This window comes from Plecotus auritus, assembly GCF_963455305.1.
Source record: "Plecotus auritus genome assembly, chromosome: 6".
Classification (NCBI taxonomy): Eukaryota; Metazoa; Chordata; class Mammalia; order Chiroptera; family Vespertilionidae; genus Plecotus; species Plecotus auritus.
Genome location: NC_137773.1, coordinates 132,666,695 through 132,694,277, shown reverse-complemented (window position 1 = coordinate 132,694,277; position 27,583 = coordinate 132,666,695). Strand labels below are relative to the sequence as shown.

At 38.5% G+C, this 27,583-nt stretch overlaps 1 protein-coding gene across 7 annotated transcripts in view; it reads right to left on the bottom strand.

Annotated features, from left to right (window-relative positions):
• TASOR (transcription activation suppressor) overlaps positions 1-27,583 on the bottom strand; it is a 56,825-nt gene that overhangs the window by 17,088 nt on the left and 12,154 nt on the right. For all 7 annotated transcript variants that reach the window (XM_080675138.1, XM_080675139.1, XM_080675141.1 and 4 more), the window contains 11 exons: positions 27,123-27,195; positions 26,161-26,252; positions 25,528-25,680; positions 23,429-23,553; positions 19,629-19,660; positions 18,848-18,953; positions 17,439-17,542; positions 17,256-17,359; positions 6,771-6,843; positions 6,612-6,683; positions 4,959-5,657 (listed from right to left, as the gene is read on the bottom strand). In XM_080675138.1, coding sequence (XP_080531264.1) covers positions 4,959-5,657; positions 6,612-6,683; positions 6,771-6,843; positions 17,256-17,359; positions 17,439-17,542; positions 18,848-18,953; positions 19,629-19,660; positions 23,429-23,553; positions 25,528-25,680; positions 26,161-26,252; positions 27,123-27,195 — 1,633 coding nt within the window. The remainder of the gene's footprint in view (positions 1-4,958; positions 5,658-6,611; positions 6,684-6,770; positions 6,844-17,255; positions 17,360-17,438; positions 17,543-18,847; positions 18,954-19,628; positions 19,661-23,428; positions 23,554-25,527; positions 25,681-26,160; positions 26,253-27,122; positions 27,196-27,583) is intronic.

Sequence of the window (27,583 nt, the reverse complement as noted above, 5' to 3'; positions counted from 1 at the left end):
ACAGTTACCTTAAAATCTACTAACAAAATTCCTAAGTCAACCAGATGCTGGACAAGAGATAAAATACTTGTTGCTACTTTGCAAAATATCAGGAAGATATGCAAATTACACTAAAGGAAAAAAAGAACTCATGACTTAATTTGAGTTCTATCTCCTTTATAGCTTTTACGTTTTGTCCTTAAGATACTGTCTGACATTCTTATCTTCTAAGCCTTATCTCAACTGACTAGATTACCTAAAGAAATCTATACTAACTTTGCACTAAGAACAGAAAGCACTATAAGAGCTGGCTCAAAGCGGGTACAAATCTGGGAATTCTGCACAACAATATACTTAAAAACTTGCAAAGGGTGTAGACATTCAGAAAGTCATGTGCTTTTAATGCTGAAGAAAGGTAAAACCTGGGTAGTGGTAGTAACATTAAAGATGTTCTATATATTGTAGTAGTATTAACATAGCTATAAAAATTCATCAAATTGTACTTAAAATGGGTACAGTGTATATAAATCATATCTTTAAAAGTTTATGTTAAAGAGGGTAGGGAGGATAGAAGAGTACCTCTTATAAAATGAGTGGGTTTACCACCAAATCAAGATCAGGGTATTTTAGCCCTGCCCGGTGTGGCTCAGTTGACTGGAGCATCCCCCTGTACACCAAAAGGTGGCAGCGCACATACCTAGGTTATGGGTTCAATTTCTAGTCCGGTTGGAGCGCATACGGGAAGCAACCAATCGATGTTTCTCTCACATGTATGTTTTTTCTCTCTCTCAAAAAAAAAAAAAATCAATAAAATTTACTTAAAAAAAGATCAGAGTATTTTAGAGTTAGAATACAATCTTTAAATCTCTTATTTTAGTAATCAGAACTAAAGTGTGCAAAATGACTACAAAGAAACAAGCAAGGAACACCTAGAAATGCAAGTCTGATCATTACTGTTCTAGTTTAATTAACCTATCCACCCCTTCTCGCTGCTGCATTTCTCCTTTGGTCTATTATAATTAGCATGGCTTCACCATCATTTTATTGATAAAGACTGATTTTCACCCACACTTTTTCACATATACAAAATTAGTCAATATCAGCTAAAAATGGCACCAAACTTTACTTATCTTGCCTCTCATGTGCTCAGTGCTAGGAAATAGAGCTAAGTTTAGGAATAATACTTTCGAGTTAGTCAGAACTGAGTTCAATCATGGATTAGTGAACTACATAGCTTTAGATACTTATTTAATTTCTCTGAAATTACTTTCTCGTCTGTAAAATAAGGATAGCAATGTCTAGTATTCAAGAACTAAATGAGTCCACATATGTAAAGCACCTAGTACATAGGAAGTTCTTAAGTCTCAAGATACATGTTGACAGTATGGATCAGACACAATCAACAGGTTCAGCACACAGCAGAAATCCAGCAAAAGCTAAAGGAGATGAAAACCATCAGGGAGCAGAACACCCAGAAATTTATTCTGGAGGGATCTGAACTGCAAAGATATGAACGCTTGAGAGAAATTAAAGATGCTTCAAGAAGAAAGAAATAGAAGTAAATGGCTAATCATGACATAGTCTGAGAAAGACGAGCTTTAACCAAGGAGCATGTGAAGAAAGAATGGGAAATATGGCTACTCAGGACAGATGTTGCCAACCCAGAAAAAAAAAACCTGAAAGATGAATACAGAAGCTGAGATTGGTGGCAAATTAGCAAAGCAATATTGAGAAGAGTATCATACTGAAGTGAGTGATAGAAGCCAGGAAGGCCACCCAGGTGATAAGAATACAGACAAAGATGAAACATTAGAAAAAGTGAAAAAAACAGAAAGATTGACCTTTGGGAGAAACCAAGATGGCTGTATAGGTAAACACCTAAACTGCTGCCTTGCACAACAATATCAAAACTACAACTAAAAGACAAAATGGACACCATCCAGAACCACAGGAAAGCTGTCTGAGTGGAAATTCTACAACTAGAAGAAAAGAGGAAAGCACATTGAGACTCAGAGGAGCTGCAAAAGGCTGAGGTACGGAGACTCGCACGTGGAGAGGACGGGCGGCTGTGTGCACAGGTGGCTAAATGCGTGGCTGGCTTTCTAAAGCGGGAGGGAGAAGGAACCCGACAGTACTGAACTCCAGTCCCGGGCGAGACGCTGGGAAACCAGACTCATTCGGGGGGAATCTGGACTGTCAGGAAAAGAGAAAGCACACTGAGACTCGGGAGCTGCGGAAGGCAATTTACAAATATGATGCACGCAGAGAGGACTGACAGCTGAATGCACGGGAGGCTGAGTGTGGCTGGCTTTCTAAAGCGGGAGGGAGACAGAAGCTCCCGACTGCACTGAACTCCAGTTCCGGACAAGTTTCTGGGAACCCCGACTCATTCGGGGAGAAACTGGACTGTCTGGCAGCGGGCGAAACTCCAGGGTGGCTTTCTCTCAGAGGTGCTTGCAGTGATTACTGAGGGACACTGAGACTGTCTGCTCCTCCCTGAAACTCCGCCCCATCCAAGCTGAGCACAGAGGCTTTTGCAATTTTGCAAATCCTGTCTCATAAGAGTGTCTCCAGCACAGAAGTTTTCCCAGCGTAGACACAGCTGATTCTCACAGCCAATTGGCTTGGAGGTCGATTCCTCCCAGTGATACCAACAATAATCAAGACTTAACTACAACAAGGCTGAGCACACAGCCCACAAAGGGGTGCACCAAGAGTGTCCACCTCAGGTAACTGGGGAGACTGAGCCACTGTGCCCTACAGGACACCTACCACATAAAGCTACTCTACCAACTCAGGGAAGCAGTGAAAATGTGGAGACAAGGAAACAGATCACAAATGAAAGAAATGGAAGAAAACAAACGAATGGATATAGAGTTCAAAACCACAGTTATAAGGTTTTTCAAAAATTTCCTAGAAAAAGCTGATAAATTTAGCGAGACCCTCAAGGATATGAAAAAGGACCAAGTAGAAATTAAACATACACTGACTGAAATAAAAAATATTATACAGAGACCTAACAGCAGACTAGAGGACCGCAAGACTCAAGTCAAAGAGTTGAAATACAAAGAAGCAAAAAACACTCAACCGAAAAAGCAAAAAGAATCCAAAAATTTGAAGATAGTGTAAGGAGCTTCTGGGACAACTTCAAGCGTATCAACATCCGAATTATAGGGGTGCCAGAAAAAGAGAGAGAGCAAGATACTAAAAACCTATTTGAAGAAATAATGACAGAAAACTTCCCCCACCTGGTGAAAGAAATAGACTTACAAGTCCAGGAAGCGCAGAGAACCCCAAACAAAAGGAATCCAAAGAGGACCATACCAAGACACATCATAATTAAAATACCAAGAGCAAAAGACAAAGAGAGAATATTAAAAGCAGCAAGAGAAAAACAGTTAGTTACCTACAAGGGAGCACCCATATGACTGTCAGCTGATTTCTCAACAGAAACTATGCAGGCCAGACGGGAGTGGCAAGAAATATTCAAAGTGATGAAGAGCAAGAACCTACAACCAAGATTACCCAGCAAAGCTATCTTTCAGAATTGAAGGGCAGATAAAGAGCTTCACAGATAAGAAAAAGCTAAAGGAGTTCATCACCACCAAACCAGTATTATGTGAAATGCTGAAAGGTATTCTTTAAGAAGAGGAAGAAGAAGAAAAAGGTAAAGATAAAAATTATGAACAACAAATACATGTCTATCAACAAGTGAATCTAAAAATCAAGTCAATAAAAAAAAATCTGATGAACAGAATAACCTGGTGAATATAATAGAATCAGGGGCATAGAAAGGGAGTGGATTGACAATTCTCGGGGGGAAAGGGGTGTGGAAGGTGCGGAAGAGACTGGACAAAAAGCGTACACCTATGGATGAGGACAGTGCGGGGGAGGTAAGGGCAGAGGGTGGGGTGGGAACCAGGTGGAGGGGAGCTATGGGGGGGGGGGGGGGAAGAGGAACAATTGTAATAATCTGAACAATAAAGATTAAATTAAAAAAAAAAAGTAAAAAAAACAGTTATTGAAAACACTGTAAAATAAAACTCTCTGCAAGGATACAAATGTTCTTCATCTGTACTGTTCAATAAAGTGGTGTAGCTGTTTAACAAAGGAAATTAATTTTTGTTTCATTTAAATTAAACTTTTTGCACTATCCAATATGGCAGCCACTAGCCACATGTTAAGATCTGCCTAGTTAATAATAAGAACAGTAGCAGCAGCATAAAATGTAGACTGTTACATCAAAGGTCCCTGAATATAAAGAAACATATTTCATGCTTATGTTCTAACAGTGTAAAGATCTTAAAAATATAGATAAAAAATATTTTAAAATTGTTGCAATATTGAAACACAAACTTAAGACAAAGGCCTCCCATTTCTTATGTCAACTAAAACAGAAAAAAGGAAAGAAAACTAGGGAAAAAGGGGCGGGGGGCTAACATATTACTGGATTCCCAGGGTAGAAAAAAACATGTGTATGCAAATAAGAAATTTTATTTTAAAGTTAAGAAGATTCCTTTCATTAAGTAACACCCCTCAAACCCTCCAATATTCTATACTTTTCCAATCATAAAATTAAAGAAGTATAAAAGGACAGGTGGTCCAATTCGTAGGATAAAAGCTGAGAATACTTTATTTTCTCACATTTGTCTATGCTACACAATTCAGAAACCCAATGTGCTAGGGTAGGAGTTGGCAAATAGCTATTTTCTGTGAAGGACCGGACATAAATATTTTAGGCTTTGTGGGCCATAAAATCTGTCCCAACTCTGCCATGGTAGTGTGAAAGCAGCTATGTGTACACATAAATGAACAGGCATGGCTGTATTCCAGTACTTGCTTTACAAAAACAGAAGACAGGCTGGGTTGGCTTTCACTTTGAAACCTGCAGACCCCTATGCTAGAAGCAAGGACAGAAATACTTTACTCTATTTTTGGTTATTATTTTTATACTGTATAAGAGCAAACTGATATTTTACCTTCATACAGATGGCAATTTTCAGCTAAATTACTGGTTTTGGCGAACTTTCTCATATTTTCAGGTAGATCCTCAAGCTTCCTCTTCAAGACAGTTTTGCTTCTCATATCTTCTGTGTCTGAGTCCCCACCCACATTTTTTTTCCTAGACTGAATCAAATTAATCAATTCTTTGACTCTATCCTTATCATAATCCAAAGAGTGAGATGACTTCTGCTTTCCAGGTTTAATAGTCTCACCCCTTGAGTTATTTCGTTTCCCAAATTTCTTTTTTGTGCCATTCATTTCTTCATGGCCTTCATAATCTGAAAGTTGACCGAACTGTTGAAGTTTTCTATTGTCTTCAAATAGCTCTTTTAACTGACAAATAGGTAACTGATACATTTCAGGCCGAAAAATATAGGTACGCAAACAATCATCAATATGGGATTTATTTCTTGGAGCTGGGTATAAGAATTTTTTATCATCTAATCGTGAATCATATGGAAACATAATAAACTCTCGTTTACCTGAACCAAAACCTCGCTTAAAAAATTCACTTACATACTTTTCAACAACAGAATGAAAATTTATACTATTTATATTTTTGAATTCCTTTCGACACCGAATCAAAGCAAATTGTAAAAACTGAGTTATTTTTAATATATCTGGCATGCTCTCGTATCTTTCCGGTGGTGCTACATTGGTTGAACCTTTTTGTGCTGTAAACAAAAAAAGTAAGCCATGTTAGCAATAAAGAAACTAATCAAATACAGATCTACATATTGTCAAAGAAATGTTAACATTCATACATTAATGGTGAATCAAACTTGTATGTACCTTAATACATATATGTAACATAGAAATATATGAATCACATGTTTCTAAGTCTAGGGGACTAAAACAAGCAGATGAGAAACTAGAACAAAGGAAATTATAGAACGTATTTTTAAAGGGAAAAGTACCCACTCACTGAAGATCTCATTTCCTTTTGTAACTAGGCCTTTCAAATTGGGACAAGTAAAATATCAGGAGAAATAAAGAAGCAGGGCAAGATATGAGGCTCCTCACAAGATAGTCCTACCCAGGATAGCAATGGCATTCTTTCCTGTTATAACAACTTCGTAAGAACTCTATCCCTATAAGGAGATATGCAGGCACTGGGTGCTACAACTGAGAATCTCATTCTTAATCTAACAGTGAAAGCCATTAGTGGGAACTTTATCTTAATATAGCACTAAAGTTAGTTCTTAGGAATGGTGAAAAGCAAATTTTGTCTGTTATCAGTGTGAAAAATTCTAATTAATTTTGAATGGCCTATTATTTAGCCCAGCACATGATGCTTTTACAGTTGCTAAAATCTGAATGCAAAAAGGAACTAGGATTTAAAAAAATCATATTTTATAAAACCCCAAAAAAGCTACTGTGTTATAACAATTACAAATAACATTTAGTGAAAAAAAACAAACAAACACACACACACAATTAAACCAAAAAATGATTTTTCATAGTAAAAAATAAATCAAGTCATGTAATTTGTACTTTACATTGCTAATAGCTCTTACTACCCCCAGTATTTCCTAAAACATGATGTAAGAAAAACAAACTGCTTAGGGAGTTATCTGGAAATTTTCAATATAGGTATCTATAAGACTGGATTTAGATAGTCAACTTACAAGTAACTATGCCTCTAGGTTCTTGAAATAGAAACAAAGCATGTAGGATTCGAGATCTGGCACTTTGATGTTCTAAAAAAACAGAAGTCAAATTAATTGGCAATGTGTTTTACCTAAAAACTTAAAAAAAGAATTATAAAAATTAAAGACATTACCTACCATATGGAGAAACCATTTGAAAAGGAGAGAGAAGAAAAAGGTATCCTCGGTCTCCCAAAGGTTTAACAAGAACCTGCATTTTTAGAAGAGGGAAAAAGTTTAATCTGCTTTATTATTACTAACCATAAGGTCGACACATAAGTTTCTGCTAATTAGTTCTTAATCATCTTTAGAAAACATATTGCCCCTTAATTGTTAAAAACTCTTCTCCAACTCTGCTAATTCACTAAATTCTAATAAAATATTCTTTAGTTTTCATAACTTAAATGAGAAAATTCCTCTAATTTACTGTGAAACCAACTTGCCGATTTTCCGTTGACACTAAAATACAAGGATCAAACTAAAGCCTTCAAAAGCAATTCAAGACATGTTAATTGCAAAGGCAGTGTTGTGCTGGATGTTGGAAATATAAAACAAGTATGACACAAATGCTGCCTTTAAGAGTTCAGGCTAATCACAAATGAAATGTGTTGCTAATTCTTCAGACATTTAATGAAAATCTTTCACACATAAGGCAAATTGCCTTGCCAGAAATAACTTCAAAGACAACACAAGATATCTGATCACGAGCAGTTTATAATTGGGTGGACAGAGCAACACAGGAAATATCAATAATTAGATTAAGTCAGACTAATTCTTAATAAGATTTACAAAGCAACATGAAGGGAAAAATACAATTCATTTATGATCAGAAAAGAAACTGAAAGTGTACTGGAGGTGAATTTTGAAGGATGGGTACAGTGCCAAGAACCTGAGATTGGGGGAAGGACATTTCAACAGAGGTAACATCATGAACAAAGGTAGAGTTATAATATGATAGACACCAGAATACCTATGACTGGCAAAAGGGTGAGGACAGATTAGGACAAATGTCCAAGACAAGCGTACAAAGAAAGATCCTAGGAAAAATTACAAAAAGACAAGAATGCCAGGTTAGCCAGGAATGCACTGGAGAGTATACCCTTTTGAACTGGAATGATTCCCTTGAAAGAAAACTTGTGCTACAAATCCCTATTAAATAATTCCAATAAACAAAATTTGTGTAAGAACCCATAATTTTAAGGCTGAAAACTACCAATTTACATCTAATAAAAACATTGTTTGAACACTCAAAAGGTGGACAATGTACATAAAAATTTTGTTTCAGACTCAAACACTTTTATCTAAAAGTTTTATATATCATATCCTTTATAACATTTTGTCCAACTCCTGGTTGTCAAAACAGGAAGTTGGAAAACACAAATAAAATTTTCATGTTTTGTGTGGTCACTGAGGAAAAACAATTAGATTCTTTTAATTTTTCACCCACTCCAAATAGCAGGCTTTTAAAATTCCCCTGGCTTAGTGGTCTTTATAAAGACCACTGTCCTCAATTCTAAGGGAATCAACACCCTAAAAACACCCAGGCAGACAGGCTTTAGCAGTAAAGCCACAGTAAAAAATCTGTGGCTTTAGCTCAAAGAAAGTTTAAGCCCTCTAGAAAAGGAAATACAGCCGGCCAGCATGGTTGAGTGGTTGAGCATCGACCTATGAACCAGGAAGTCATAATTCCCGGTCAGGGCACATGCCTGGGTTGCAGGCTCAATCCCTAGTAGGGGTGTGCAGGAGAAGATCAATGATTCTCTCTCATCATCGATGTTCCTATCTTTCTCTCCCTCTCCTTTCTTCTCTGAAATCAATAAAAATATATTTTAAAAATGAAAAAAAATACATACCTATAAACTCTGTGCTCCTTACTGCCTCTATTTGTTACATCTTACTGTTTCTTTCAGAAAACAGTATTAACCCAGTCTATGTATTTTTATTACTTGACTAGAGGCCCAGTGCACGAAATTCATGCACTCAGGGGGTGAGAAGGGGGCCTCCCTCAGCCCAGCCTGAGAGACTCCCGCCACTGCCACTGTGCTTGCCCGCTGTGAGCCCGGCTTCTGGCTAAGCGGTGCTCCCCCTGTGGGAGCGCACTGACAACCAGGGGGCAGCTCCTGCATTGAGCATCTGCCCCTGGTGGTCAGTGCGCATCATAGCAACCAGTCATTCCGCTGTTCGGTCAATTTGCATATTAGCCTTTTATTATATAGGGTTCTACTATTTTGACTTTTCAATAACAAAACAGGTAATTAATGTGGTACAAAAATGCAATAAAATATAAAATATTTTAGCTCACAATCTTAAATGACCAAGCTTACTTAGGAGGAAATAATCTACTCTAAGTGAGATTCAGCAGAAACAACAAACACCCAAGGGCTTCAAATTGGAATTATCAGATGCAATATATACAACAACAAATATGAAATGTTCAAAGAAATACACAAAATAACTGGCATAAATGAAAACACGTTCACACAAAAATTAATATACAAATATTCAGAGCAACAATATTCATAATAGCTAACGCATTATAGCTGATGAACAAAATGTGGCATCATCCATACAATAAAATATGATTCAGCCATAAAAAGGGATGAAGTAGTAATATATGCTACAACATGGATGGCCCTTGAAAGTACTATGCTAAGTGAAAGCAGCCAGGTACTACAGGCCACATAATGCATGATTCCACTTACATAAAATGTCCTGAATAGACAATCCCATACAGACAGAGGTAGATTAATGGTTGCCAGGGACTGGAGGGCGGAAGAAATGCAAAGTAAATGCTTAATGGGTATGAGGTTTCTTTAAAGGGTGTTGAAAATACTCTGGAATTAGATAGTGGTGATGGTTGCACAACACTCTGAATCTTCTAAAAAATCACTGAATTGTACACTTTAAAATGGCTACAATGGTGAATCTTATTTAGATAAAAACAACATCAAGAAATATCAGAATATAAACTCCATCTCCTAGAACAGTGACCAGTACATAATAGGTATTCAACAGTATTTCTGAAAGAATTAACAAGAATATGTTATAATAAAATGAGGCAGATCTCAAAAAGAATCAAATGTAACTTTCAGAAATATTCTCTGTGAAATTAGAAATTCTATGAATGGATTAAAACAGCAAATTAGACATAGCTAGACAGAATTTGTAAACTAGAAGATAGCTATAATGGAATTATTCAGAATGCAACACAGATAAATAAGTAGATGAAAAATACTAGTACAAGAGAAATTAACAAACATGAAGAACAGAATGAAAAGGTCTGACATATGCTGGTTCATAAGTCTTAGAAAGACAGTCTAAAGAAAAGAATGAGCCCTGGCCAGTTTGGCTCAGTGCTGAGCGTGTCGGCCTTCGGACTGAAGGATCGCGGGTTCAAATGATTCCAGTCAAGGGCACGTACCTCGGTTGCAGGCTCAATCCCCAGCCTTGGTCAGGGAAAGTGCAGGAGGCAACCAATTGATGTCTCTCTCTCTCTCTCTCACAGCGATGTTTTTTTTCTCTCTCTGTCTCTCCCGCTCCCTTCCACTCTGAAAATCAATAAAAAAAAAAAAATGCTTGGGTGAGGATTAACAACAACAAAAAAAAAACAAAAAGAAAGAAAAAGAAAAAAGAAATGAAGAAATGAAGAAGATATAAATCCGAGATAATGACTAATATTCCAAAAATGAAGATATAAGTCCACAGATACAAAAAAATATATACCACGCTGGTTAAAAAAGGAATCTACACCTAGATATATTTAATGTTAACTGCAAAACATCAAAAACAAATATTTCAAAAGCAACCGGAAAAAGAAGAGGTTCTACAAAGGAACAATAATTACACTGAGAGCTGACCTCTCAATAAAAATAGAAGCCAGAAGATACCTTAGTATATAATCAAAGTGCTAAGAGAATATCAATCCAGAATTGTGTACCCAGATCCCAACAATGCATTGAAGAATATGCGTTTTTCTCAAATACAAGGGCATGTACAAAAATTGACCACAAAGTAAATTTTATATCAAATCTCAATAAATTTCAACTAATCACCACCTGTTCTGATTAAAATGGAATTAAATTAGGAAAAAAACAAAAAGACAAAAGTATTCTCATAATTTGGAAATTCAAAAATATACCTATATATCATGTGTCAAAGTGGAAATCATAATAAAAACTAATCATAATAAAACATATGGAATGCTCCCCCCCTCAAAAACCACACATAACCTTACTGGGATTTTTAAAAACTGGAATTGTATTAAATCTGTAGATCAAATTTGAGAGAATTAACATCTTTATGGTACTTCCTTAACCATTAGCAAGATTATCTCTTTACTTTTTTTTTTAAGATCCTCACCTGAGGATATTTTTCCATTGGTATTTAGGGAGTAGAAGAGAGAGGGAAAGACAGAAATATCGATGTGAGATAAACACATTGATTGGTTGCCTCTTGCACGGGTCCTGACCAGGGCCCAGGCCGGGGAGGAGCCCACAACTGAGGTACATGCCCTTGACCGGAATTGAACCTGAGACCCTTTGGTCCACAGGCCGACACTCTATCCACTGAGCCAAATTGGCTAGGACTCTTTACTTCTTTAGAGTATTCTTGGAATAGAATTTTATAATTTTCTGGATATAAGTCTTGCTTATTTTGTTAGATTTATCTATTGCCAGGCATCTTATATTGTAGACAGTATTTTTCATCTCAGTACATTTTCTATTATGTACATAGAAATGTAATTGATATTTATATGTTGATTTTATGTCAGATCTATATAAAATTTGAATTATTTATTTTTATACATTTTTTAGGTTTGCTATATAGATTTTATTATCTGGGAACAATACTGTTTTGGTTTTTCTTCTCTAGTCTTCATGGTTTTTATTTTTTTCTTGTGTTACTGTGCAATCTAGGATCTGTAGCATGACGTTGAATAAAAGTGGTGATTGTAGGTAATTCTGTCTTCTTGATTTTCAAAAGAACACTTGCAATATAACCCATTAAGTAGAAAGTTTGCAGGTTTTTCATAGATACCTTTTAAATGTAAATTTTTTTCAGTTTAAAGTTTTTTCTTAACCATAGTGGGTTTTGAATTTTATTGTCTTTTTTTTTTTTTTTTTTTTTTGCATTTACAAGATAGCCACATAATGTCCTTTCTTCTAGCCTGGGGGTCTGCAAATTACAACTTGAAAGCCAACCCAGCCTGTTTTCTGTTTTCGTAAAGAAAGTACTGGAATACAGCCATGCCTATTCATTTATGTGTATAGATAATGGCGGAATTGGGACAGAGACTGTATGGCCCACAAAGCCTAAAATATTTACTATCTGCTCCTTCAGAAAATAGTTATTTGCCAACTCTTGCCCTTATTAGCACATTGGATTTCTTTTTGTTGTTGTTTTTTTGTTAATCCTCACCCCAGGATATTTTTCCATTAATTTTTATTTATTTTTTCCCATTGATTTTTAGAGAGAGTGGAAAGGAGAGGGAGAAACATCGATGTGAGGGAGACACATCAATTGGTTACCTCCCACATGTGCCATGACTGGGGCCAGGATGGAGCCTGCAACCAAGGTACCTGCCCTTGACCAGGATCAACACTCTATCCACTGAGCCAAACCAGCTAGGGCGCACATTGGATTTCTGAATTGGGTAGCTTAGACTAATGTGAGAAAATAAGTATACTTAGCTTTTATCCTACTAATTGGACCTCCTGTCCTTCTATATTCCTTTAATTTTATAATTGGAAAAGTACAACACAGAATATTGGGGGGTTTACAGAATATTACTTAATGAAAGGAAATCTTTTTAGCTTTAAGATAAAACTTCTTAGATGCATACACATGTTTTTCCCCCCTAGGAGTTCAGTAATATATTTGGCTTTTTCTTTTTTTTCTATACTATATGTGATGGCTAGTTTTATGTGTCAACTTGACTGGGCCACAGGGTGTCAAGATATGTGGTCAAACTTTACTCTGGATGTTTCTGAGGATGTTTTTGGATGAGTTTAACATATATATGGATAGTATGAGGAAAATAGATTGCCCTCCCCAATGTGGGTGAGTCTTATCTAATTAACTGAAGGTTTAAATAGAAAAAAAGACTGACCCTTCCTGGAGTAAGGGGGAATTCCTCCTGCCTACCTGCCTGCCTTTGAGTCAGAATATCAGTGTCTTTTTCCCACATCTTTGGACTCAAACTGAAACATCAGCTCTTCTGAATCTCTGACACTCAGACTGGAACTACACCATCAACTCTCCTCAGTCTCCCAACTTGCCAAATGCAAATTTTGGGACTTTTTAGTCTCCCTAACTGTGTGAGCCTATTCATTTCTTTTGTGTGTTTGTTTTTTGTTAATCCTCACCTGAGGATATTTTTCCATTGATTTTTAGGGAGAGAGGGAAAGACAGAGAGAAGCATTGATGTGAGGGAAACACATCGATTGGTTGCCTCCTGCAAGGGTCCTGACCAGGGCCCGGGGCAAGAAAGAACTTGCAACCAAGGTACATGCCCTTGACGGGAATCAAATCCATGACTCTCTGGTCTGCAGGTCAATGCTCTACCCACTGAGAAAAACTGGCTAGGGCTGTGAGCTAATTCTTTATAATAAATCTCTGTCTTTCTCTCTCTATATATATATCCCCATTGGTTTAGTTTCTCTGGAAAACATTGACTAATATACCACGTAACTATCTTGATAAATGCAAAAAGAGAGGGAGGGAGGGAGGGAGGGAGGGACGGAGGGAGGGAGGGACGGAGGGAGGGAGGGAGGAGCATTAAATAAAATTCAAAACCCACTCATGGTTAAAAAAATAAAAAAAATCTAAACTGAGGTATCTATGAAGAATGTTCATAGCAGAACAATATTCAAATTTAGGGACATTGCTCTCACAGGTTTTTTATATTAAAGTCAACTTTTAAATTAACTTGATTTATCACCAACCAAAAGAACTAAATATAATTTTACTTATTTTATAACTACCCTGTGGGAAAATAAAACTTCCCCAGATTTCTCAGTGCTCCTGCCAAAAGCCCTCACCCTCCATATTATATAAAGATAGGGAATGTTGCTTTCATTTTTACCAGAAATATTTTGCTGTTTACATACCTTAAGAATTAGATCTGTAGCAAATTATACAGTTAATTGCTCTAATCCAAAGGATAATTAAATTTCTCTTGTTCCCCTGAGAGTGCCAAGTGGGTCCCCAAGAAGGCAGAGGTGACAGCACAGATTAATTCCTAGTTTAAGTCCCAAGGTGACAGGAAGACTAAGAGCTTTCTCCTATTTACATTTTAAGTAAGAATGAGTCCTAGGAATTTGGAGATGTCATTAGAACCAAGAGAGCTAATATTCATTAACATTTTTCAGAGCCTTTTCAGGGGCGTAGGGAGGTAGTGGCTTCCTTTCCTTTATAAGCAAAGAAAAATCATTTTTTCTCACCCCTTATCTACGGGATAGCTACTCCATAAATAAATGACCTGTATCTTGTTGCATCTCCCTAACAGTAATGACTAGGGCAAAGGAGGGCCAATACATTTATTACTTACTATAATGTATTCACTATATTTGTCTCTGAACCATAACACCTTGTGTAGGTCCAAGGTAAAATTATTAACAACCCAATAGTCCCCAATGCACCTCTCATTATGAGAAATATGAAAAAAGTAACTATCCTATTTAATAAAGAGGAAATATGCTAATTGACCATCACACCCTCACAAAGATGGCAGTGCCCACAGCCAATGAGGGAATATGCTAATTGAATGCCATGCCCTCAAAGATGGTGGCGCCCACAGTCACAAGATGGCGGTGCCCAGTCCCCTCAGCCCCGCCGGGGCAGCGGACATGTGGACCCCCTGGCGGGTCCGGCCACTCCACATGCCTGCCTCCGAAGTCCCCCAGTCCCTCAGCCCCCCAGCCGCCCAAGGCCGCCCAAGGCTCAGGTAACCAGGGCCGGCCGAGGCTTGTGCTGCAGGCAGTGGCAGCAGCAGAGGTGTGATGAGGGCGTCGCCTTACCCTGATCGCCGGGTTGCCTCCCACCCCTGAGGGCTCCCGAACTGTGAGAGGGGGTAGGCCGGGCTGAGGGACCACCCCTCCATTGCATGAATTTTCATGCACTGGGCCTCTAGTAGTTAGAGTAATTTCCAATGAGGTGCAGGAAAAGAAATGCTACACAAAATACCTAGGTCCATTAGATTCAGGTAGTGTATTCTTAAGGAATGCCCATACTCTCTAAGATCTAGGATCTTACTTCACTTTTTGATTCTGAAAAGACCCAGTCCTCCACAAACCTTGCTCAGATTAAGAGCAAAATGCCAGCTTCCTTCTTATCCTTCCAAAGATTCTCATTATTAGGAAATGAAGGGATACTATGATTTTCTGATAAACTCCTCACTGTTCAGATTCTCAATACTCATTCTCTGAAATGTAAAAACTGTATGTTTTGGATAACTCACCACATCCAAACTAACTATCTAAACTTTCACTTTTACTTTCTGAACTCAGTAATTGAACAGATTCTGATCATGAGGAACACTTGTATTATAGCCAGGCTTTCAGAGGAAAACAAGAAATCCTCCTACATAATAAAAGGCTAATATGCAAATTGACCGAATGGAGGAATGACCAGTCGCTATGACGTGCACTGAACACCAGGGGGCAGACACTCAACGCAGAAGCTGCCCCCTGGTGGTCAGTGCACTTCCTCAGCCAGAAGCCAGGCTCATGGCTGGTGAGCGCAGCGGCGGTGGTGGGAGCCTCTCCCACCTCCATGGCAGTCGGACATGCCCTGAGGGCTCCCTCACTGCAAGAGGGCACAAGCCAGGCTGAGAGATGCCACCCCCCCCCGCCCCACCACAAGTGCACAAATTTCGTGCACTGAGCCTCTATTGTAAATATAAACATATATTCACATGTATTGAATGTGCATGCGTGTGTACGTATGTGTATGTTCTAAGATGCCTAGCCCAAAGGTTTCTAACCAGTTGTTCAAAGAGTTATTACTGGGTGTCCACCAATTCATAAGTTTACAACTTCTGCCTATAAATTTTATATAACTTGATGCTCCCATCTATAAACAATGGATTGGTTAAGCAAATCTATATGTATACAATGAAAACCCTATGTAGACAATTAAAATGAAGTTGTGGGTTCTGAAAATCAGTGATACAAATCTCCATTTGAATACCTGGAAACTGAGGCTCAATAACGTGAGGATTAAAAATAAGTCAACTGCTGAATAACCTGTATTAAATGGCATACTTGCACACAAAAAAACCTTTCTTTCTTTCTCTTTCTTTCTTTCTCTTTCTCTCTCCCTCTCTCTCTCTCTCTCTCTCTCTCTCTCTCTCTCTCTCTCTCTCTCTCTCTTTCTTTCTTTCTTTCTTTCTTTCTTTCTTTCTTTCTCCTGGAACATCTGATTAGCATTTAAACATAAGCTCACCTGTATCTCATGTTAACAGAAACCTTGGGATAGCCACCACTTTTCTCTGCAACTACCTCATCTCCTTCAGCTAAACTGTACATATTAGCATCACTCCTGAACCCATCACAATCTGATGCCTGAAGTAATTTCTCTACCTAAACTCAATATATTCAATACCCACTGACCAGGATACTACCTACTAAATATGTCTTAAACCAGTATCATCATTCTTACCTTTCTCATCCAAACATACATCACCCTCTATAAGTAATAGTTTACTACCTCATCTCTCTCTCCCTCCTTCAATTCATTCTCTACATAATAACCAAGGTAAGCACAAAACATAGATTTGATCATGCTGCATACATAATCAAAACCTCATCCAACTCCCTTTAAAAACCATTGCTCTTAGGATCAAGTCCAAACTTCCAAATATTTGAACACTGCCTGCATGATGCTGTAGGATATAGCCTCCTATACCCTTTTCCAGCCTCATGTTCTACCACTTTCTCCCAACTACTATAATGTTCTCTTATTTCTTCAACCTCACAAAACAACTTTTTTTTGAATCTTTAAATATGGCACTGTCTCTACTGGAACCACATCTATCTGAGTAATTCCATTTATCACTCTGTGTGGTCTAGGACCATGGTCGGCAAACTGCGGCTCTCGAGCCACATGTGGCTCTTTGGCCCCTTGAGTGGCTCTTCCACAAAATACCACAGCCTGGGCGAGTCTATTTTGAAGAAGTGGCGTTAGAAGAAGTTTAAGTTTAAAAAATTTGGCTCTCAAAAGAAATTTCAATCGTTGTACTGTTGATATTTGGCTCTGTTGACTAATGAGTTTGCCGACCACTGGTCTAGGAGAACAGAGTCTCTTTCCCTCATTTTTTACTGAACTATATACACCTTACATAAATACATGACATTCAAAAAGTATCTTTTTTAATATCAGTCACAATTACAAAATACAACAAAGATACTTCACGGGAAGACTGCTCTGTAGAAGGTCTAAGTATCATGGCTATAAAGGAGAGTATCAAAGGCCATAGTAAAATGCTGTTAATTAAATGGTAGCAACAAAAACAGAGACCTTGTGGTACTCTCAGAGATAAAAATGAAATAAATTGAAATATTAATATGATCACTTATTAATAGTTTCTAAGGGAGAAAGAAGAACATTTTAAATTTTACTCACAAGTTTTTCTTTCTCCAGTTTTTGCAGTAAACTCTCCATGTTACTTCCAATTCTTGTCTTTTCTACAACTTCATAAAGACTGCAATACATTCCATTCTTCAAAACTGACATAAGAAAAAATACATAGTAAATATTCAGATTCAAGTCTGCTTCTTATATTTCAGTAAAATTAAATTACTTCACCTTCATTTGAACCGAAGTATGCTTCCTTGTAAAACAGTGCTGGAGGAATTTTCTGTTTCAGATGATCAATACTCATAACTGTTTCAACATCTAGCTTCTCAGGACTGAAAGAAAATTGAAAAAGCGTATTTCCTTACAATGTATTTTTAACTCTAGCAATGGTATCTCTCTCTCTTTTACACACACACACACACACACACACACGCACACACACACGCACATGTCTTGCTGGAAAACAAAGAGCATATTTATTAATACTGTACTTTAAAGAAGATTTGATATGGGAAGTCCAGATGTACAGGTAAATAGATACAAAGTCTGGCAATATTACCAACCTTCCAAATTTAAGACAAAAGCTAATTCTACATGCCAATATTACTAATAATAAACGATTTAAGGTTGTCATTTGATTAAAAACAATTCAAGTATATACTGTTCACCTAGTCTTCAAACATTTATGAAGGTTCATGTTTATTGAGATGATAGCAAAAGATCATTTTATTTTCATTTTTTAAATTGATTTTTAGAGAGAGAAAGGGAGGAGAGAGGCAGGTGGAGAGAGAGAAGGAGAGAGAAAAAGAGCAAGAGAAACATTGATGTCAGAGCAAAACATGAATCGACTGCCTTCCACACGCCCCCTACCAGGGATCGAGCCCTCAACCTGGGTATGTGCCCAGACAGTAAATTGAACGACAACCTTTTGTTGCATGGAATGACGCCCAAATAACTGAGCCACACCAGCCAGGGCAGCAAAAGATCATTTTAGACTTTTCTATTCCAACATGTTCCCAAGACTGGAAACAGCCTATACATTTTAACTTAAAACATCAAAGCTGTTTCCAACAAAGAACTGATAAGTTTTAAGTCTATCATGTTCAAATTGCCACATGGAAAATATATCTAATTAAGATAAAATTGTTTGATTTTAGAAAGAAAAAATGGAGAGCGAGGGAGAAAGACAAAGAGGGGGGGTAGGAAGAGAGAGGGATAAAGAAACATCGATATGAGAGAGAAACATCAATTGATTAGGTTGCCTCCTGAACGCACCCTGACCAGGGATTCGAACTTGCCACCTTTCAGTGTCTGAGACAACGCTCCAACCAACTGAGCCAAACCAGCCAGGGCTAGGATAAAACTTTTAAAAATCACTTTTAAGATTTAAATTCATTAAGAAAAAGTTTTAAGCCATGAATGTGTATAACTTTTTAGCCCATCTTCAAACCAAGACAGAAAACCAGAGGGCTCATTGTGCCAATTAAGTTTCTAAAGATATCAAATCAATCTTTTTAAAAAACAAACCAGTATTGATATCTAACTTCTTATGGACCAAAGTACCAAAGTAAAATTTAAATATAAGAAAGAAAAGCAAATAGGGAAATTGCTATTTTTTTGTAATATAGCATACTTACAGTTTGATAGGCAAAAAAGCACGAGTGGCTGACCTCAGAGAAATATAGCACAAAAGCTTTCCTTTATTTAAAAGCTGTCCTTTCCACAAGGTGTAGTGAAATTTATCTAAAAAAAAGGGGGAGGGGGACACAATTCTTGGCAACCCAGAAGCAAATACATGTTTACTGGAAAAAAGGGGAAAAACATCTAGAAATAAGGTTTTGTAGAACAAAACAAAACAAAATATTTGACATTTATATTTACAGTAGAGTTCAAATATTAGGATTTTTTGTCTAAGTTTTCGTTTCCCCTACAAAATTATTCCAGCTGCAAAGAATAACGATTTTGTCTAAATGTCTTCATATCAGAAAGCTGAGGAGCAAAGACAATATAGTCTACCCTCTTATTTCCCCCAAATGAGACTATATGAAATCCGGTTAACTACATGAATCCATACTATGTCTCATATCTTCTACTCAATCTCTTTTCATTGTGGAGAAACCTGATCTAAACCTTTGACGAATTTAATACTTTTAAAAGGCTGAATTGTGAAACTTGTATTGTTTACTATTATCAATCCAAGTGGTCAAACCTGATCTATTCACAGCAGCAGCAGCTTCTGAAGGACACCTTATGCCTGGATGACCAAATGTTGATGCTATATCATAGCATGGCCTCACCCTCCTTTTCATACTTTGTAGACTCTCATTCATTATGAAAATAAACCAAAGCACTTAATTTATTAATTTTTTACTATGTGCATGTACTACTCTTTCAATTTAGAAAACTAAAGAATCTTACCTGTGTTTCTATCTGCATTAAAGCTGTTAGATCTACAAAATAAAATTTTTTTAATTACTAATTGTTAATATAAAAGTTAACACTCAGGACTTTGAGATAGGTGCTATTTTTAATGGCATACTATACAAGAGAATTAAATTCTCCCTCCAAGTAGGGGTAAGCAGTTAATTACATACTATAACATTTAATAAATCCAAGTTTACTTGGAGAAAAGAATTACTTACTTGACTTGAATTACCTTATTTGCCCAAAATTAAGGTACTGTTTTACCCAAAAATATCCATGAGGAGAAAATAAGAGTCCATTAAAATCTCTGTTAATTACTTTATCCAATATAATAAAGAGGTAATATGCAAATTGACTGTCACTCCAACACACAGATGGCTGCCCCCATGTGGACATAAGATGGCCGCCACAAGATGGCTGGCAGGGGAGGGCAGTTGGAGGGGGATCAGGCCTGCAGGGGAGGGCAGTTGGGGGGGATCCAGGTCTGCAGGGGAGGGAAGTTAGGGGGACCAGGCCTGCAAGGAAGGGCAGTGGGGGTGATCAGGCCTGCAGGGGAGGGCAGTTAGGGGTGACTGGGCCAGCAGAGGAGGGCAGTTGGGGGCGACCAGGCTGGCAAGGGAGGGCAGTTAGGGGTTACAGGCTAGCAGTGGGGGGCATTTGGGGGCGACCAAGCCTGCAGGGGAGGGCAGTTAGGGGCAATCGGGCCAGCAGCAGAGCAGTTAGGTATCTATCAGGCTGGCAGGGGAGTGGTTAGGGGGTGATCAGGCTGGCAGGCAGAAGCAGTTAGGGGCAATCAGGCAGACAGGCAAGTGAGCAGTTGGGAGCCAGCAGTACTGGATTGTGAGAGGGATGTCCCACTGCCTGTAAACGGGCAGTCGGACATCCCTCAAGGGTCCCAGCTTGGAGAGAATGCAGGCTGGGCTGAGGGACACACACCCCCATGCACAAATTTCGTGCACCAGGCCTCTAGTTTTAGTGATAAGATTCAAAGAAATGGCCTCAATACATATTTAAATGTAGTCATTCATCATTCAATAAATATTTACTAATATTCTAAGTAACAGGACTACAGGGATGAATAAGTCCCCTGCCTTCATAGAGCTTATAATCTCATGAGGTAGACAGACAACAATAAGAAAGGTATTTACCAGATGGTGATGGTTTTAAGTTCTAAGGAGTAAAAAAAGACACTAAGAGTACACAGGTTAAAAAAAAAAATCACAGAAGACCTCATTAATAAGGTCATCTTTAAGAAAGTGTAGGTGTATATTATGCAGCTAATTGGGGAAAGAGAAGGAACAGCAAATGCAGAGGCCCTGAGGCAGGCATATTAACAGTGGCATTCAAGGTACAGCAAGGATGTTCAATCAATGCTTGTTTTAAATGCTATGAAGGTTAAAAGATGGAATCAAACAGAAGGCAAAGAAAATTAATGGATAGTCATTATTCTTGGGAGTATGACCTCATAATTATTGAAGTGCTGAAAGGCACTATAACAAATGTATCATGGAAATGATATAGACACATACACACATACAGAAAAACCCAAATGTCTGGATATTATGTGAATCCATACTTGTGGCTGTGGATGGTTTCCAGGACTAATCACGGTATGAAAAAAGTGTTAGATCTCAAACAACTAAAATGAAGACAACACTTTGATCTGGAAACTAATAAAGAGGTCAACCTCAAAAATGTCTAGTATGTTTAAGAATGTGGCTTTAAAAACAGCAGTATTTCTAAATTAATATATATTATACATATCATACTTTGACTATGGGTACTCAAAGTAAATATATGTAGATATTTGACCATTTCACCTATATCCTTACTTAATTTTGCCAAAACATTTTCTGGAATAACTATACATGGGAACAAAAAAAGGGAAAACTACTTTGTATTTGGTTACCTTATATTAGAGCTTATAAGAAATCAATGGTACTCAACTCTGACTAAAAATCAGAATCAGCCTGGCCAGTTTGGCTCAGTGGTTGAGCGTCGACCCACGAGCCAAGAGGTCACTGTTTCGATTCCCAGTCAGGGAATATGCCCGAGGTTGAGGGCTCAATCCCCAGTAGGGGGCTTGCAGGAGGCTTCCATCCAATGATTTTTCTCTCTCATCGATGTTTCTCTCTATCCCTTTCCCTTCCTCTCTCTAGAAAAAAAAAAAATCAGAATCACCTGGAAGCTTTTAAAAACTGCCAATGCCTAATCTACTTAATAAATACCTGATTTTGATTTAACTGGTTTGAGCGGGAGCTGGGGCATCTTTAGGAGACACTCCCCATTTCCAGGAGAGCTGACACACAAAATTTCACTTTTAAAAACTACATTTACTCAACTATGCAAAGCTTTAATATCAAGGAAAAAGAGGTTTAACTAGTGAGGTTCAAGTAAACTTTAGCTTATATTTCCATACTAGAGGCCCGGTGCATGAAATTCGTGCATGGGGGGGGGGTGTCCCTCAGCCCAGCCTGCACCCTCTCCAATCTGGGACCCCTTGGGGGGATGTCCGACTGCCGGTTTAGGCCCGATCCCTATAAACTGGCAGTCGGACATCCCTCTCACAATCTGGAACTGCTGGCTCCCAACCGCTCACCTGCCTGCCAGGCTGATCAACTCCTAACCACTCCCCTGCCAGCCTGATCGATGCCTAACTACTTCCCTGCTGGCCCAATTGCCCCTAACTTCCCTCCCCTGCCGGCCTGATTGTCCCCAACTGCCCTCCCCTGCTGGCCCGGTAACCCCCAACTGCCCTCCCCTGCAGGCCTGGTCTCCCCCCAACTGCCCTCCCAGCTGGCCTGGTCGCCCCCAATGACCACCTCTACAGGCCCGGTCGCCCCCAACTGCCTTCTTTTGCCAACCTGGTCCCCCTAACTGCCCTCCCCTGCCAGGCTGGCCGCCCCCAACTGCCCTCCCCTGCCGGCCTGGTTGCTCCCAACTGACCTCCCCTACAGGTCTGGTCACCCCCAACTGCCCTCCCCAGCCGACCTGGTCACCCCTAACTGCCCTCCCCTGCAGGCCCTGTCACCCCTAACTGCCCTCCCCTGCAGGTCTGCCACCCCCAAATACCCTCCCCTGCAGGCCTGGTCCCCTCCCCCAACTGCCCTACCCTGCTGGCCCGGTCGCCCCCAACTGTCCTCCCTCTCCTGCTGGCCCGGTTGCCCCTAACTGCCCTCCCTTGCAGGCCTGGTCGCCCCAACTGCCCTCCCCTGCTGGCCTGGTCACCCCTAACTGCCCTCCCCTGCTGGCCTGGTCACCCCTAACTGCCCTCCCCTGCTGGCCTGGTTGCCCCTAACTGCCCTCCCCTGCTGGCCCGATCACCCACAACTACCCTCCCCTGGCGGCCATCTTGTGCAAGGGTGTGAGGGTCAATTTGCATATTACCTCTTTATTATATAGGATAGTTTCAGTATCTGTCTTTTACATTGACCTTTTAAATATAGTTTTACTGATTTCAGAGAGACAGAGATAGAGAGATAGAAACACTAATTATGAGAGAGAATCATTGATTGGCTGCCTCTTGCATGCCACTGGGGGTCAAACCTGCAACTTAGGCATGTGCCCTGACCGGGAATTGAACATGACCTCTTGGTTCATAGGTTGATGCTCAACTATTGAGCCACACCAGCTGGGCTACACTGACTTTTTAAATCACAATGAACATTTATGTATCTAATTAATTTTAAGGGGGGAAAAAATGGGAACAAAACAAAGTGCTCCTTCTAACTATGCAGTCCAAGATATATAATACCATACCATTCTGGATGATGCCCAAAACTCCTAAACCTTACCTTAATGAAGGTACAAACTTCGGAGGTTGTATATCATCTTGGTAAGTAAAAGACACAACTGCATATGGACACACGTGTCTTGGTCTTCGCCTTAGTTCATCAAAGCCATACTCATAAAAGTAATACTAAAAATAAGAAAATGCAAAATTAACTTAAGAAAGCAAAAGTACAGAGTGGGAATCTTGTATTTATCTGCCTGGTTTTTGAAAAATATAACACTTAAATGTGCCTCTACCAGAAAATATTTTTAAGCACTGCTTGTCAATTTAACTATAATAATTTGTACTTTATATTCATTTTAGGATATAAATATTCTGCTTCTATATATTTATCGGATGCCAGAATACTAGTAGGTATTCCAAAAGTTTACTTATTGAAGAGTTGACCATCAGGAATATGGTCAACAAATTTCCTCATAAAAATGTTACAAAGGGGGCTCCCATATCAGCTCAGAAAAGCCAATTTGATACAAAATTAAAATACTACAGACAGCCGAAACCGGTTTGGCTCAGTGGATAGAGCGTCAGCCTGTGGACTGAAGGGTCCCGGGTTTGATTCCGGTCAAGGGCATGTACCTTGGTTGTGGGCACATCCCCAGTGGGAGGTGTGCAGGAGGCAGCTGATCGATGTTTCTCTCACATAGATGTTTCTAGCTTTCTATCCCTCTCCCTTCCTCTCTGTAAAATATCAATAAAATATATTTTAAAAAAAATACTACAGACACAACCTCAACCAAACCTACCATGTTGTTCACCATGTCAAAAGGAAAACATAGTCTTGGATCTAACTGCAGACAAAGCAGCAAGAGAGATCACAAACATAGGTAGGTGACCCTCTTCCTACTGCCCATCTGCATCTCCCCTTCACCTATTCAGAACATTCATTAGACCAGGGTTTTGTGACCGCAGACTAGTAGTTTGCCTGGCCAGTGTGACTCTGTGGTTGAGCGCGTCAACCCATGAACCAGGAGGTTATGGTTCACATTCCTGGTCAGGGCACAGGCCTGGGTTGCAGGCTCGATCCCCAGTAGGAGGGTGTGCAGGAGGCAGCCGAGCAATGATTCTCTCTCATCATTGATGTTTCTATCCCACTTTCCTTTTCGCTTCCTCTCTGAAATCAATAAAAACATTTTTTTAAAAAAGAGTGCCTCAGTTTATAAACAAGGCATTATCCTTCAAAGTCCATTTCCTTGGGGTAATATTGATTTCAATAATGTTGTTGCTCTGAAAATGCCTGGAAAGTTTTTTGAAATATCAAGCCAGTTTACAAGTTCTGCTAGAAAAGTCAATAATTACTGTAAGTTTATATCTCTTATCTACCAATACTACCACTGTCCAGAAGGTAATCAAATGAGTCCATCCAGACAACCTTGGTGAATATAATTTTTGCTAAAAGCCCCCACCAACAGGTCTTGCACACTGCGATTCTTCAGAAAGAAAATATTAAGTTTTTTAATTTAAATATCAATCAGCTGCCTCCTGCACATTTGTTAGAAATATTACCTTAAAAATGACCTTACTTTATAGTCAAACATCACAGAAATCACGACTAAAATTCATCAATTAGAACACTTTCAAGTATGTGTAGTTTACTGTGTATCAATTACATGTGAATAAAGCTTAAAAATTAATTCTAAGTTTGCATCTTACAATAAAAGTAGAAAATATTTTATCAAATCAATAGTACAAAATAATATGAATTAAGGTATTTCAAGGGGCTTCAACTCTACCTTGAAGGATGAGTAGTATATTATTAGGCAAAAACTCTCTCTAGGCCAAGAAAAGCCAAGGCTTCAAAGTGAAATGAGGTAAGGGCAGAGCTCATAAAAAACAAAAACAAAAAACAAAACAAGATGGAAGTAACAGTGTACAGGCAGGGTGAGCTAGGCTAAGGATTCTGAATATTATCTGTAAGTCTATATTTCTAAGTTGTCTTGGAAACACTGAACAAACAGCCAAGACACTGAAGTCTGGGAATAATATGTGGAAAACAGAGCCTATACTGGTGTAGTGGCAGAGGGAACTGAAAATGAACATTTTAAAGGATTTGGTGACAAACAGATATCATGTCATAACACTAAAATGGGTTCAGATACCTACTTGAGTAAGCTCATAGGCTCGGTAAGCCAAAAGTGATGTAATTCTATTGGCATTCTTCGACACGTGACATTCATGCTTTGGTGTTGGATCCAAAGCACTTTTAGATTCCAAACTTTTTACACCCATGGGGTCATATATACTTTTTATTTTACCCTAAAACAGAGAAAACATTTTAAGTCCACCCAAACCTAATTATTGACTATATAATATTATAGACTATTTCTTTGAATATACATCACCTATAACAACAGTTTTTTTTCCCTTTAATATCTGATAATAAAGTAACACTCAACGCATTTTGTAAATAGTGAAGAAGAAAAAGTTAACCATAAAAAAAAGTGTTGTTTGAATTTATTTTATAACAAAGAAAAATTTTATTCACAACACTTTTCACTAGCCTAAATGACATTACCAATATATTACCCTCCTTTCTTCATTCTATTTTTTTGGAAAGGAAAGGCAAACTCTAAAATACAGTAAGCTTACATCAAAGATGGCAAATCACTCAAAAAAGTATGTTTCTATACCAAATACAAGCAAGCTGTTTTTTAATTTAATCTCCTAAAAACAGGGTCAACTAAAATCCAAATCAAATGTTGTCTTTGATATATGAAATGTGAAAGTTGAAATTACCTTCATTATTTTAAAAATAACAACATCACCCACTGTCCCAGCTTCCAAAGGATTAGCTTGTAACAAATCAGGATACCTAGAAAGATAGATACCTAGTAAAGAGGAAAAATTTTTTTAATTTAAATTTGAATAACACAAATACAAAAATAAATAAATATTTAACCTAATGATAAGAAATGATATGACTGACACCTTTTTAAAAAATGTAATGACAGTAAAGATAGCTTATATTTCACCAAGGCAAAAATAAAACATGAAATAAAAAATTTCAAAATCCACTAGTACTCGACTAAGATAAAAAAAAAAAGAAAAAGATACTTAAAAAAAATTCAATTTGGATAGCATGCAAAAATCAGAAACAAATAATAAAACTGGTTTCACATCACAGAACCTAAAATCAGTCTCCTTTTCTGGAACTATGACAACTAGTAAAAGGGTAATATGCTAATTAGTCCGGACATCTTCCAGACGACCTTCCGGACGTCCTTCCAGACAAAGCCATGGGGCAGGGCCGAGGCAGAGGTGGTTAGGGGTGATCAGGCAGGCAGGGGAGAGCAGTTAAGGGGATCAGGCCGGCAGGGGAGGGCAGTTAGGGGGATCAGGCCGGCAATGGAGAGCAGTTAGGGGGATCAGGCTGGCAGGGGAGAGCAGTTAGAGGGATCAGGCCGGCAGGGGAGAGCAGTTAGGGTGATCAGTCTGGCAGGCAGGTGAGTAGTTAGGAGCCAGCAGTCCCAGATTGGATCGGGCCTAAACCGGCAGTCGGACATCCCCCAAGGAGTCCCGGATTGGAGAGGGTGCAGGCCAGGCTGAGGGGCATTGTGCCCCCCCCCACCCTGGGCATGAATTTTGTGCACCGGGCCTCTAGTACATAAATGTAATGGTAAGAATTGTAGTAAAATCAAATAATATATTTTTAAATGGCAACTTCATAGTACACAAATGAAAAAAGAAAAAAAGATTACCCATGGAAGGACTGCCAAGAATTGTTATTTTGGACTGGCCCACCTGTAGTCCTTTTTCACATATGCTTTGAACCTAAATAAACAAAACACTTCATCTTGCAATCATAATACATTGAAAGTGTGAAAAGATATTTTGTAAACTTGTTTTAAATAAAATCTAAGTTTCTAAACTATGTATTTTTAACATTATAGAAATTTTATATGTAAGACAGTTTATAACTAAATATTAATGTGAAACTGGCTTACACTTCCAATGTAACCATAACTGGAATCCAGTTTTGTTTATGTTAGATACTCAGAATTCATATCGCTCATATATAAGCATCCCATCTTAAAGTGAATTAAAACTATTTAAAGACAAGTAACTCTGCCTAAAAACCTTCAACTAAAGCCTGGCCGGTATGGCTCAGTGTTTGAGTGTAGACCTATGAACTAGGAGGTCACGGTTTCATTCCCAGTCA